At 46.7% G+C, this 13,569-nt stretch overlaps 1 protein-coding gene and 1 long non-coding RNA gene across 2 annotated transcripts in view; one reads left to right on the top strand and one right to left on the bottom strand.

Moving 5' to 3' along the window:
* The window catches only part of LOC307218115, a 281,127-nt gene that overhangs the window by 122,673 nt on the left and 144,885 nt on the right, over positions 1–13,569 (top strand). The window lies entirely within an intron of this gene.
* On the bottom strand, positions 4,518–4,986 carry LOC307219322 (large ribosomal subunit protein eL30). The gene has a single exon (XM_079982430.1). The coding sequence runs from the start codon at positions 4,925–4,927 to the stop codon at positions 4,580–4,582; it is 348 nt and encodes a 115-aa protein (XP_079838556.1). The 5' UTR covers positions 4,928–4,986; the 3' UTR covers positions 4,518–4,579.

Raw genomic sequence — 13,569 nt, 5'->3', positions numbered from 1 at the left:
AGCTGCCCAGAGTGGCTGGGGCAACACAGTCAGATGGATGGGGTACAATTACCGTATTTTTTGCTCTATAAGACTCACTTTTTCCCTCCTAAAAAGTAAGGGGAAATGTGTGTGCATCTTATGGAGCAAATGCAGGCTGTGCGGCTAAGCCAGAAGCCAGAACAGCAAGAGGGATTGCTGCTTTCACTGTGCAGCGATCCCTCTCGCTGTTCTGGCTTCTGAGATTCAGAATATTTTTTTATTGTTTTCCTCCTCAAAAAACTAGGTGCGTCTTGCGGTCTGGTGCGTCTTATAGAGCGAAAAATACGGTATTATTATTATTATTATTATTATTATTATTAGTTTCACGGGTCCTGCTTCCCTGCTTCTCCCTCATTCAAAGCTGTTTCCCAGCCTTGCTGCGACACTCTCACCCTTCATCTTTTGCCCACTCAACAATTTCTCCTCCGAATTTACGTCACCTTGCCTTTCAGAAGCCAAGGTGTTTTCCGGCCCAAGGGGATCGGAGGGAACTGAATGGTTGGCTGCAGAGTACAAGCTGCTGCTGTCATTTCCTCCTTTCCTCCATCCACCCCCCCCTCCTCTGCCCTCCAAGCACACCCCCAAATACCCTTGGGGACTCAAGCCCTTGCAAAGCCAGCTGGAGCGGGCGAGCAACCGCCCCCCCGCAACCCGCTTTCATCCAGACTGCTGTTAAGAAGCCGATCTCGTTTCCAGCCTCTAAGTCACTTACGCAGATTAAAACCAGCAAGCCAATGTCCCAGCCCTGACCCCAGGAGACCCCATTTAAAGCTCCCTTCCTGAGCCCTCCTTAAAAGGCTTCTCTGTTCTCAGGCACTAAATGGGTTCTGGTGAGACCCAGGGAGCCCCACTGCACACACACAGTTGTGGGGGGGGGGAGAGCAGAGATAAGGGGGCTATTTTAATCTGAGCCTTATCAGGTTTTTTTTCCTCCCAAAGAGGGAGTTGGGAGCAAAAGGTCAAGAAAGTCTCACCCTTATCATCTCCTCCCTGGGGGCTTCAGGAATAGGGGAGATGGAGGTAAAGAATGAGCGGGGGGGGGGTGTTGGAGGGGGGGCGGGAAAGCAGCAGCAGCAGCAGCTCTGACCTAAAACATCCCCCAAATGCATGTTTATTCCATTGTTTTTAAAAACTGTTCCAATACAGGACTTCATTCAAACCTTTCCACAACACGCGCTGCAAATAAACTTAATTCCGCTGCCTGTGAGCTCTTACAACGAGAAAACAAATTCAGTTAGGTAGCCGTGTTGGTCTGATGCAGTCAAAATAAATAAATAAAAATAAAAAAAATTGTGCAGTAGCACCTTAGAGACAAACTAGGTTTGTTCTGGGTATCTGAAGAAGTGTGCATGTGCATAGAAGCTTATACCCAGAACAAACATAGTTGGTCTCTAAGGTGCTACTGGAGGGACGCAGGTGGTGCTGTGGGTTAAAGCCTCAGCGCCTAGGACTTGCCGATCGAAAGGTCGGCGGTTCGAATCCCTGCGGCGGGGTGCGCTCCCGCTGCTCGGTCCCAGCGCCTGCCAACCTAGCAGTTCAAAAGCACCTCCGGGTGCAAGTAGATAAATAGGGACCGCTCACCAGCGGGAAGGTAAACGGCGTTTCCGTGTGCGGCTCTGGCTCGCCAGAGCAGCGATGTCACGCTGGCCACGTGACCCGGAAGTGTCTCCGGACAGCGCTGGCCCCTGGCCTCTTAAGTGAGATGGGCGCACAACCCCAGAGTCTGTCAAGACTGGCCCGTACGGGCAGGGGTACCTTTACCTTTACCTAAGGTGCTACTGGACAATTTTTTAATTTATTTTGACTGAGAAAACAGCTTTGCTAAATTGTAGATTTATAAACACACATACAAGTGCTGTTAAGGATGGAGAGAGAAGGTGGTTTGGGGGCCCCTTGAATTTATTTTTATTTTTATTTTTGCAGTTTTACTCTGCAACTTTCTTGAATTCTCCCTTGTCCACACCTTCTCCCCCCTAAATGCATCTCCCCTATGCAGACTTTCAAAGCCCAGGGGATATTGGGATTTAGGGAAGACAGGACCATCAATAAAGGGCCCTCATACCTTGATTTAATGTGGATCGATCATGAACCCCTTGTGCCTTGTTTAGAACCCCCCTTATGCATGTGGCATTGTCCTTTCCTCACCTCTGCCGCTCTGGGCTGGATGCCCAGTGGGGGAAGAGGGGCAAGAAAGGAGGGCAGGCAGACAGCAACAACAGCATTCTGGTCACTGCCAGGCGATGAGCCAGTGCTTTAACTTCCCATAGTGCCCTGGAGTGATGCTACATTGGCAGAGGGGCATTGTGGGAAATTCACATTCTTGGCAATTACCAGAGTGCTGGAGTGCTGGGGGGGGGGGGGAGAGAGAACTGCTGAAATTGGAGGCTTGCTCCTGACTCTGCTCCCCAACCCCTGCCAAAGCGTGAGAAGAAGACCCCCACCCACCTCCCCTCCTTTTCTGCCCCTCACTCCCCCTGGGCATCCAGCCCAGAGGGGGAGAGATGAAAGTCCCCCATCCATCTTTTGCAAACTCCCTTTCCTTCCTTCTTCCCCCACACCAAGGGAGCCTGCCGTCCTCCTGGTCTGCTGATCTGTCTCCTGAGCCAGCCTCGAAGCAGGAGGGGACCTCCGTCATTTCCCTCTCTCCACACCCCCCACCCCATTTTAAAAATAGCTTGAGATTTTCTGGCAGCATGGAAAGCCCCCGGGGGGGCATCAGAGAGGAAGCAGACAGGCTTCTGAAAGCGGGGGAAGGTAGGGGGGAGCTGTGGGGGGAGGAAGAAGGGGAGAGGGATGAAAAGGCCAGGAAACCACCCCGCTGGCACTCCAACAGCCCTGAGGAGGGGAACAGGCTCAAAATGCAAACAGCATGTGGTTAGGGTGGAAACTCCCAGGCCAGAGACAACAGGGGCATTGTCTGTTCCCTGAGAGGCCGCCTGATTTGTGGCCTGTGCCCAGATGGGGTGGGGAGAGGGGCAGAACCGAAGGGGCTTCTGCCAGCGCTGTGCCCACCTGGCCCTAATTTAACCAGCTTGCAGGTATTTTAAGGGAAAAGCTGCTCCTTTTCCCTTATGGGGTACCCAAGAGCCCATATTCTTCTTCTTTGGCGATCTCTCGTAGCCAAGTAAGATTGTCTTCCTTAAACACGGTTTTAACAATGAGTCCGTAAGTGACTGTGGAGGCCAGTTCCAGACCCACACATCCTTCCACAGTGAGGACATACCGTAGGTTTCCAGGCAGGAGTTCATCACGGTGTGGATTTGCCAAGCATGCCTTCCTCTCAGCACATTTCTCCCTTGCGTCCTGAGTTCGAGTGTCTTCAAAGCCCATACAGTCATGCCTCCGGTTACAGACGCTTCAGGAATTACCGGAACGGGTTACTTCCGGGTTTTGGTGGTCGCGCATGCGCAGAAGTGCCGAATCGCAACCCGCGCATACGCAGACACACAGCTGCGGGTTGCGAGCGCTGCAGGTTGCGAAAGTGCATCCCGCATGGATGACGTTCGCAACCCGAGTGTCCTCTGTATAGACTCTTTATGTAGGTTCCCTATTGGTAGGAGAAAATAACAGAGGCCAACCAGAGAATACTGAGAAGCAAGGCAGCTAGTAAGCCTGATCTTTAGTAACTGTTGCAACAGGGTGCTCACTCACCACAAACAGGGGGGACCCAGAACAATGGTGCGCAAGCCCTTATATAGACTTTTGAAATTGCCCACCCTGTAGCTCAAGAACACCCCTCCCCGAAACATCATGCATACATCACTGAAGGAGGCGGTCTCCAACAGAAATCCTGTTTGTCAGGATACCTGATAATGGTCACTGATTGCTTTACCTGGGCAGCCTGGCCATTCCTTTTGAGATGCTAAATACTTAGTTCCTGGATCCAGGTCACAGGCTCACCCTATTCATACACAAATATGCCCTTAAGACAGGCTTTGTGAGCAAAGAAACAATGGGGAGACTTTCCCATTTGCCTCCCTTACAGCAGAGGAATATTTGAGGTCACTGGGAAAGTCAAAATGGTTTCAGGATTACTCTCCTGTACTATTTCAGACACAGGTAGGTAGCCGTGTTGGTCTGCTGTAGTCAAAACAAAATAAAAAAAATTTCTTCCAGTAGCAGCTTAGAGATCAACTAAGCTTGTTATTGATATGAACTTTCGTGTGCATGCACACTTCTTCAGATACACTGAAACAGAAGTCACCAGACCCTTCTATATAGTGAGAGGGTGGGGAGGGGTATTACTCAGACGGGTGGTAGGAATGGGTGATTGGCTGATAGGTGTGGTAAACCTGTTGATGACTGTTAACGACTGCAATTGGTCTTACAGGAAAAAGCAAGGGGTGAGATGGCTAAAAATAGCTTTATCATGTGTAATTATTCTGAGTAATACCAATAACAAACTTAGTTGGTCTGTAAGGTGCTACTGGAAGGAATTCTTTTAATTCAGACATGTGGTTTATATACTTATGTACAGTATGTGTTTGCCTTGTACATTTTTTTTTTTTTTTAGATTTGTAACCAGTTTTATTACACAAAATGTAAAGTTCAGCAATATCTACTTCTCACTGGTTTGCTCTGGCATGCTTCTAATGATGTCAGAATCACCTGGGTCAATGATGGCAAGTGTACACACTCTGTAGTACTTTCCACAAGCTGTACCCAATTCAATATTGTTACCGCTGTAGTGGTGCACACCAGTTTTGGCCAACATAGCATAGTATTCAGTTTCTGATTTCCTTAGAGCTGGGCAGTTGTTGGCTAGGATGACCAACTTGGCTTTGCCCTGTCGGATCATTTTCAGAGTCTGCTTGTATCCCAGTACATATTTACCACTTTTCATAACCAGCTGAAGTCTAGAGTTTATGGACTCGAGGGACTTTTTCGTCTTCTTGGCGGCCACCATCCTGTCGGCTCACGTCGGCTCTGCCGTTACCAGAGAGGCACCTCCAAGATGGCCGGGCCGCGAGGCTGCCTTGTACATTTATGAACACTTATTTTATATCTGGGACCTTAGAATTCTTATAACACAGGCCTCTGTCGTGTGTGTGTGTGTGTGTGTGTGTGAGAGAGAGAGAGAGAGAGAGAGAGAGAGAGAGAGAGAGAGACTTCCCACAGATCCAGCACTATGTGAAAAGTGAGTTGCATTAGCCTGCTGGTATGGTGCCAGCCCAGGCCACGGATTCCTGGCACGCCAACCCTGCAAACTGGGCATGCTGGGACTTGCCCACATTGCCTTTGGGCTTCCTTTTGGGGTCGCCGGCTTTCCTTGACCTGCTAGGGCTCTTCCACCTTTGAACAGAAGCAAAGGACGTGCACCAGAGGACATTTTCTCCATCCTCAGCACCTGTTGGATTTCTGCTGTGTTGCAGAGACAGGAACTTTGCTGGGGCAGGAGGGGAGGGGGGACTTGTCAAAGTTAGGGAGAGAAAAGCAGTGGATGCGCAAGAGGTGCAAACATAGCAGGTAATGCTCCCACCTGCACTGCAGTGCTGGCGGGGACTGCACCTGCTGGATTTCTGCCTGTTGCACCGCTGTGTAAAGGGGCTGGGACTTCTGTCAGAAAGAAAGGCAGCAACCCTGTTTTCCACCCGTTTTCCACTCGTTTACCTCCTTTACCTTTGTCCTTCCTCCTTTCACTGTCTATTGTTGTGAGTTTCCGAGAACGTTATGTCGTCAGTGTTTTGGGGAATTAAAGTACTCAGAGAATCACACGCATATAAAAACGCCTGTGCGCCACTTCCATCCTTTTGGCTACATAAACCCACGTGGAGGTTTGGGACTGTTTTGTCATGATACGAAGAAGAAAGTTTCCAGAGTTAAACCATCCTGGGTTTAATAGCTCTCTCCTGAAACTAGCCTCTATCTGGCATCAGGGGAACAATATCCCCAGTCCCAGATCTGATCCATCTGTCCATACAGGAAAATAATAATAATAATAATAATAATAATAATAATAATAATAATAATACATTTTATTTATACCCTGCCCTCCCAGGCCAGAGCTGGGCTCAAGGCAGGTAATACCAGTAAAATTACAGTAAAAACATAATAGGAAAAAAACCAAACACAGGTTAAAATGCAATTTAAAATGCAGCCTCATTTTAAAAGCAGCCCATAGATCCAAACCATAAGGGGAGGGAAACAATAAGGGTCAGATTGAGTCCAAACCAAAGGCCAGGCAGAACAGCTCTGTCTTGCAGGCCCTGCGGAAAGATGTCAAGTCCCGCAGGGCCCTAGTCTCTTGTGACAGAGCGTTCCACCAAGTCGGGGCCAGTACTGAAAAGGCCCCAGCCCTAGTTGAGACCAATCTAACCACCTTGCAACTTGGGACCTCCAAAATGTTGTCATTTGTGGACCTTAAGGTCCTCCGTGGGGCATACCAGGAGAGGCGGTCCCATAGGTATGTGGGTCCTAGGGCCGCGTGGGGCTTTAAAGGTCAAAACCAGCACCTTAAACCTGACCCTGTACTCCACCAGGAGCCAGTGCAGTTGGTAAAGCACTGGATGAATGTGATCCCGCGGCAAGGACCCCGTAAGGAGTCTTGCCGCGGGATTCTACACCAACTGGAGTGAATATGCAGATCTCCCACACAGGGATCAAACCTGCAACCTAGATCTAGTTGAGATTCCTGTACTGCAGAGGGTTGGACTAGATGGCCCTTAGGGTCCCTTCCAACGTTAAGATTCTTTTTTAAAAACAAATTGTTATTGGTTTTGAAACAAATACAATAACCCTTAATCACTTTTCCAGCAGCATATCCAATGGTGTTTTTTTGACCCATTGTCTCTAGACATACAAGTGCACATTCAACTTTCAAACACATTCCAACATTCAAACTTAACTTAATCCCTCCACTGAGAATATTGAGTGGTTGGTGAAGTTTACAGCATGCTATTCTTTGAAGGTGGAGGGACGCGGGTGGCACTGTGGGTTAAACCACAGAGCCTAGGACTTGCCGATCAGAAGGTCGGTGGTTCAAATCCCCGCAACGGGGTGCGCTCCCGTTGCTCGGTCCCAGCTCCTGCCAACCTAGCAGTTCAAAAGCACACCAAAGTGCAAGTAGATAAATAGGTACTGCTCCGGCGGGAAGGTAAATGGCATTTCCGTGCGCTGCTCTGGTTCGCCAGAAGCGGCTTAGTCCTGCTGGCCACATGACCCGGAAGCTGTACGCCGGCTCCCTCGGCCAATAAAGTGAGTGCCACAACCCCAGAGTCAGCCACGACTGGACCTAATGGTCAGGGGTTCCTTTACCTTTACCTTTAACCAGGTGGACCAATATTCCGACACAGCGTAAGAAAGCTTCCTGAGTTCCAGTCTTCCTGCATGTTAGCATATCCCATAATAACCTCATCAGAGCCAGCCTTCCCTCCACTGACCACCTTGCTGTGAAACATCTTGCTGTGGGACGTGGATGTGCCCTTATATTGAAGCTGCCATGTGCTCTAGACGCAGCCAGGAGTGTCCTGAGACTGGTAAGGGTCTAAGGGAAACAAAACACTGACCGTGCTGCACTGAAGGCACCCGCTTGGTTCCTGTTCCCAGTTTGCAAGACTGGCCTGTTGGGTTTTTTTACCTTTGAAGCTGGAAAGTCTTTGGGTCCAGGAAACTTCAAGGTCAGCCTGTTCCCACAGGAACCTCCCTGCATGTTGAGATCAGCGCTGGCATCAGAACCTGGCATATTTTCACCTGAGATATTAAGACTAGACAAACTGGGAATGCAGGCCAGTCAACGGGCCAAAGGGGCAGCGGGCAGGATGAGTGAAATCTAGGCAGAAACCTAACCAACCAGGGCACCTGGCAAACTCAGCTTTTCTCTATTGCAATTGAATTCTGCTCCTGTTCACTCTGTTGCTAGCTGAAATGTTATAATTCAGTTGGTCTGGGCAATTTTTCTCTCCCCCCCCCCCTTTTATAATTTTTTTTATCATTTTTCAATTTTACAACAAATGTACCAATACAAATTCAATAAAAAAACACCAATCATCAAACCGACACCCCCCCCCGTTTCTGTTTTATCCTTGCTCTGCATATCCAGATTTATACTATTTATTCATTCTCCTTAAAACTCCCTTTGAATTATTTCTTCACTGCTCATTTTACGTTAATCCTGCTAATGAGTTCAGTTGTTTACAATGGTTTTTCAAATACAGTTGTACCTTGGTTTTGGATCGCCTTGTGACTTGAACATTTTGGCTTCCAGACGCCGCAAACCCAGAAGTGAGTGTTCCGGTTTGCAAACATTTTTCAGAAGCTGAACATTGCTGTATTGTTTTTAATGTTCAGTTGGAAGCTGCCCAGAGTGGCTGGGGAAACCCAGCCTAATGGGCGGGGTATAAATAATAAATTATTATTATTATTATTATTATTATTATTATTATTATTATTATTACATCCAACGCAGCTTCTGATAGAGTGCAGGAAGCTCCTGCAGCCAATTGGAAGCCGTACCTTGGTTTTTGGAACTCGAATGGACTTCTGGAACGGATTCTGTTTGAAAACCAAGCTACGACTGTAGTTCACAAGTTTCCCCCATTCTTTACTAAAAAAAAAAAAATTCTTCTTCTTGATTTCTTATTCTTCTGGTAAGTTTCGCCATCTCTGCGTAGTGCATCAATTTCTATCTGCCCTTCTTCCTTGGTTGGAGTTGTATCTTCTTTCCATCCCTGGACAAGGGCAGTTTTGCTATATAAGCAACTGGTTGCTTCATAAATGTATTTTGCAGAGGGCTGTCTTACCCATAGGCGCTAGGGGTGCAGGGCACCCGGGCGCCGGGCTCTCAGGGGCGCCAGGCCGAGAGTCCGGGGCCCGAGAGTTGAGTCCGCGGAAGAAGAAGAAGAAGAAGAAGAAGAAGAAGAAGAAGAAGAAGAAGAAGAGTTTGGATTTGATGTCCTGCTTTATCACTACCCGAAAGAGTCTCAAAGCAGCTAACAATCTCCTTTCCCTTCCTCCCCCACAACAAACACTCTATGGGGTGAATGGGGCTGAGAGACTTCAGAGAAGTGTGACTAGCCCAATGTCACCCAGCAGCTGCATGTGGAGGAGCGGAGACGCAAGCCCGGTTCACCAGATTACGAGTCCACCGCTCTTAACCACTACACCACACAGGCTCCAGATGAGCCTGCCCATCGGTCGGAGCACTGCGGTGGGCTCTTCTGCTGTGGGCAGCTCTGCACCGCGTGTTTGGGGGTGACCGAGCCATCAAGACGCTGAGGAGGCCGGCTGGCTCCACCCTCCTGCGCGCCTGGGCCTGGGCAACCTGGAGAGGGCAGCACCGGTCGGATCTTTGCACCCCGGCACCGCATATGCTTAAGACAGCCCTGACAACATGTCATTGATGCAATAATAGTGCATTTGTGGTGCATTTATACTGGACCATCCAATCACCATTCCACTTTATTCGTCTTACATGTTTGATGGGTCAGTCTGGATGATCGTTGTGGGTCCCTTCCAAGCCTGTGATCCTGCTTATATGACTCTGTAGGAGGAAACTTGCTGAACTGATCAGATTAGCTTCTCTGTAAGATAACAGCCTAAGATGTCCAGTTAAGTACCGCCATTTACATGTCCAAAGAAGCTGCCCTGTTGCCACAGAGATGCTGCTTCCCTGATGTTACTGCATTATTGCCATTGGGAGGGGCACTCTTTGTGGGAATGTTGTTCTTCGGCGATCACTCGTAGCCTAGTAAGATTGTCTTCCATGAACACGGACTTAACAGTGAGTCCGTAAGTGACTGTGGAGGCCAATTCTGGACCCACACGTCCTTCCACAGTGGGGATATAGGTTTCCGGACAGGAGTTGGTCACGGTGAGGGTTTGCCAAGCATCCCTTCCTCTTAGCACATTTCTCAGCGGGAGGGCGCTCCAGACCAGGTGTAACAGGAAGTTCTACCTTGGCTGGAGTAACATCCCCCTGTCTGTGTCCACTCTAGGGAAACAAGGAATGTTGCACTTGACTACTCCAATGGATTACATCCCACACAAAAGTGCAGCAACTCCCCTGGAGCATTTATGCTGCAAACAGTTACTGGAACTCAGCATGAAACATCTGTGAGGTACAAGCAGTGGGCTGCTTATAGCCTCCCAACTCCACCTTGAGCACAAATCCTGATGAAGGCGACATAAAAAGGGATCTCCAAAGGGGACCGATGCTGTGTGAATTTGTATCGCGGGAGGGATGTATTCTCTAGCCACCTTGGGAGGTTTTTAAATCAAAAGGCAGGTGATGCATTTCCTTCCCCGGTGAGTTAATTAATGAATTAATTAGGGCTGTGTCAGATCTAACAGTGGAGCATGGAGATTTGCTACCTGGAAGCGGCTTGCCGTTGCCATAGTTACTTCATCGCAGGCCGGCCGGCCATCATTGACCCCATTTTTTAAATCCCTCCTGAGTCGGATTCAGCCTTCTGACACCATGCGGCACCCCCACAGCGTTTGACTTCCCTTCCCTTGCCCTCCAGCACAGAAGAAACCCTCAAGGGGTCAGAATGATGTCTGCATCGCCCAGGTCAACATCCCGCTTCTTATTGCAACTGCCCAAAGAACGTTTGCAAACCGGAACACTCACTTCTCGGTCTGCAGCATTCAGGAGCCAAAACGTTCAATTCGCAAGACATTCGGGATCCGAGGTACGACTGTATATATTTGCTCCCAATATGCTTTTATGCCTGTCAAGCAAACTTCTACACTTGACCAAATCTTTATGGAATCCATGAGTGTTTATTGCCTGCTGTGTGTGTACCTTCAGCCCCGAAGACACTTCCAAGAAAGGAACTGCATTGAGATGTAACTCTGCTGAGTATGGATACTGGCACACACACACACACACACACACACACACAGGAAAAGTGATGCCAGACCCAAACCTTCTATTTTTATTTTTATTTTAAATTTTATTTAACATAATTGTTACAAAATATAAGCAAAACACTGCAAATACATACACACATATACACTTCAAATAAGCACATATACATGAAAAAAGGAACAAAAGAGAATAGACTGTTTCTGCTCAGGAAGTTGTCCTCACCCCGCTGCCTTACGTTCGCCATATTCCAAACACCTTTGTTTAGGTTGTTTCGAGACAACTCTCTTTATTGAACAGACACCCAAGTTTGTTTGCACAAAGGGCGATTCCAGACTGTCACTATTTTGGGGTAGGATCCAGTCACATGCAGACAAATTTAAGCTGCCCAATGATAGCCGCAACAAACCTGCTCTCCCCTAAAGATCAGGCTTGAAGGAGAGTGTGCTGTATCAATCCATCAACCTCGGATGGATGGTTTAGAAGGATTGGGTCCCAAAAATATAATCCAGAAACAATGGAAATGTCTAAATGATTATTTATGTAGACAAGGATTAAATGTAAGGTATTGGTTGTGTTTAGAATAGATTTATGAAAGATTTAGAAAACTTATTGATTAGAATATTTGTGTGAGATTGTAGCACCCTGCTTGTGGTTAACGCTTAGCTGGAATGAAATATTCAACGCAGCAATAGAGAAATTAAAATAATAATTTATTTGTCAGACAAATAAATGAGAGGCACAGTGGTATATGGTTACCAAGCTCTGGCCTGGCCTCCTGCCGTTATGGCCAGCACTTATATTTCCTTAACCCAGCCCCTTGCTCCTCCTGTGGCTGCCTCTGTCCAATCAGCCTGGTTGAAATTCCTATTGGCTGTTTGCTAGAACCAATCACAAAAGATACACCCATTTCCTTTTGCCCTTTTATGGGAAACAAAAAGCTATATATTCTTCTATCTATAAATGACAAATAAGTAGTAATATATCTTACATGTGTCTCAACAAGGAACCTTAATTACCAGCTCACCTCTTGCCCTCCTTGCCCTATTGCCCTCCAAAACAAATGGTTAATCTTAAATTTTTACCTTAAACAGATGTCAAGGATCTTGAGTTCACATCATCATTGAAAGATCTCCTTCTTTTGGAGGTCTCTAAACAAAGGCCTGACAACCATATGTGTGCTCTAATGATGTTTCCTGCTTGGCAGGGGGGCTGGGCTGATGGCCCCTGTGATCTCTTTCAACTATATGAAATAAGAATCTAGCATAAGGATTTAACATTTCTTAGTTTCTAAATCCTTTGCATAATTACATTTAAGCCAATATATTTAATACATAACATAAATAACCTTTTAAAAGAATAAACCTTCTCAAAGTAAAAAAGGAAGGAGCAGTTTCCAACCTCAAAATAAGATAGGAAGAAACCTATCTTCTCCAGCCAAGCCAGTTGCCTTTTTCACTGCTCTTGACCTTTCAACCTTAGGAAAATATGGCTCAAGTTTAATGGGAGGCACATGGTTTTATTTTACTATTTACCAACTCTTAATTTAACCACTCTTACAGCTTAATTGTACTTTGCAACATGCAAGGTCAGTGTCCTCGCTCTCAGCCTGTAATTCCCTTTTTACGACTTTGAGAATTGTTTTCTGCTATAAATCAGGGGGCCCCCTTGTCCAGGAGAATAAACATTGCCAAGGTTCTTAGGCAGCTGGTCTTCTGCCTGGCATGAAACATTTGAAAATCTTTAAGCTCATCTTAATATACAGGCCTTAATCAAAAATATAAGCTTTGATAAAAATGCAGGCTTATGATTAGATGCCTCAAGATTGTGTGGAGAAGATATGGAATAACAGATACAATCTTGCTTAAAATGTATATAAGAAGTGCAGGGTGATGGAAGTCAATCAATGAATTTTTATTATTATTTTCATATTGAGATATTTGTAGAATAAATTTGGAAGAAATTCTTCCAACTTTTCTCCTCTTTATTTTTTATTTTTTATTCTCTTTTGTTCCTTTATTCATGTATATGTGCTTATTTGAAGTGTATATGTGTGTATGTATTTGCAGTGTTTTGCTTATATTTTGTAACAATTATGTTAAATAAAATTTAAAATAAAAATAAAAATAGAAGGTTTGGGTCTGGCATCACTTTTCTCTCTGTGTGTGTGTGTGTGTGTGTGCCAGTATTCATACTCAGCAGAGTTACATCTCAATGCAGTTCCTTTCTTGGAAGTGTCTTCGGGGCTGAAGGTACACACACAGCAGGCAATAAACACTCATAGATTCCATAAAGATTTGGTCAAGTGTAGAAGTTTGCTTGACAGGCATAAAAGCATATTGGGAGTAAATATATACAGTCGTACCTCGGATCCCGAATGCCTTGCGAATTGAACGTTTTGGCTCCTGAACGCCGCAAACCCAGAAGTGAGTGTTCCAGTTTGCGAACGTTCTTTGGAACCCGAACGTCCGACGTGCCTTCCGCGGCTTCTGATTGGCTGAAGGAGCTTCCTGCAGCCAATCAGAAGCTGCACCTTGATTTCCAAATGTTTTGGAAGTCGAATGGACTTCCAGAATGGATTTCGTTTGACTTCCGAGATACAGTGGACGCTCAGGTTGCGAACATGATCCATGGTGGAGGCACATTTGCAACCCGCAGCGTTCACAACCCACAGCGTCACGGCTGCACACACATGGGTCATGATTCGGTGCTTCTGTGCATGTGCAAAGCGCGATTTAGCAATT

Source organism: Podarcis cretensis (genome assembly GCF_951804945.1).
Source record: "Podarcis cretensis genome assembly, chromosome: 6".
Lineage (NCBI taxonomy): Eukaryota > Metazoa > Chordata > Lepidosauria > Squamata > Lacertidae > Podarcis > Podarcis cretensis.
This window is presented reverse-complemented; position numbering and strand designations above follow the sequence as displayed.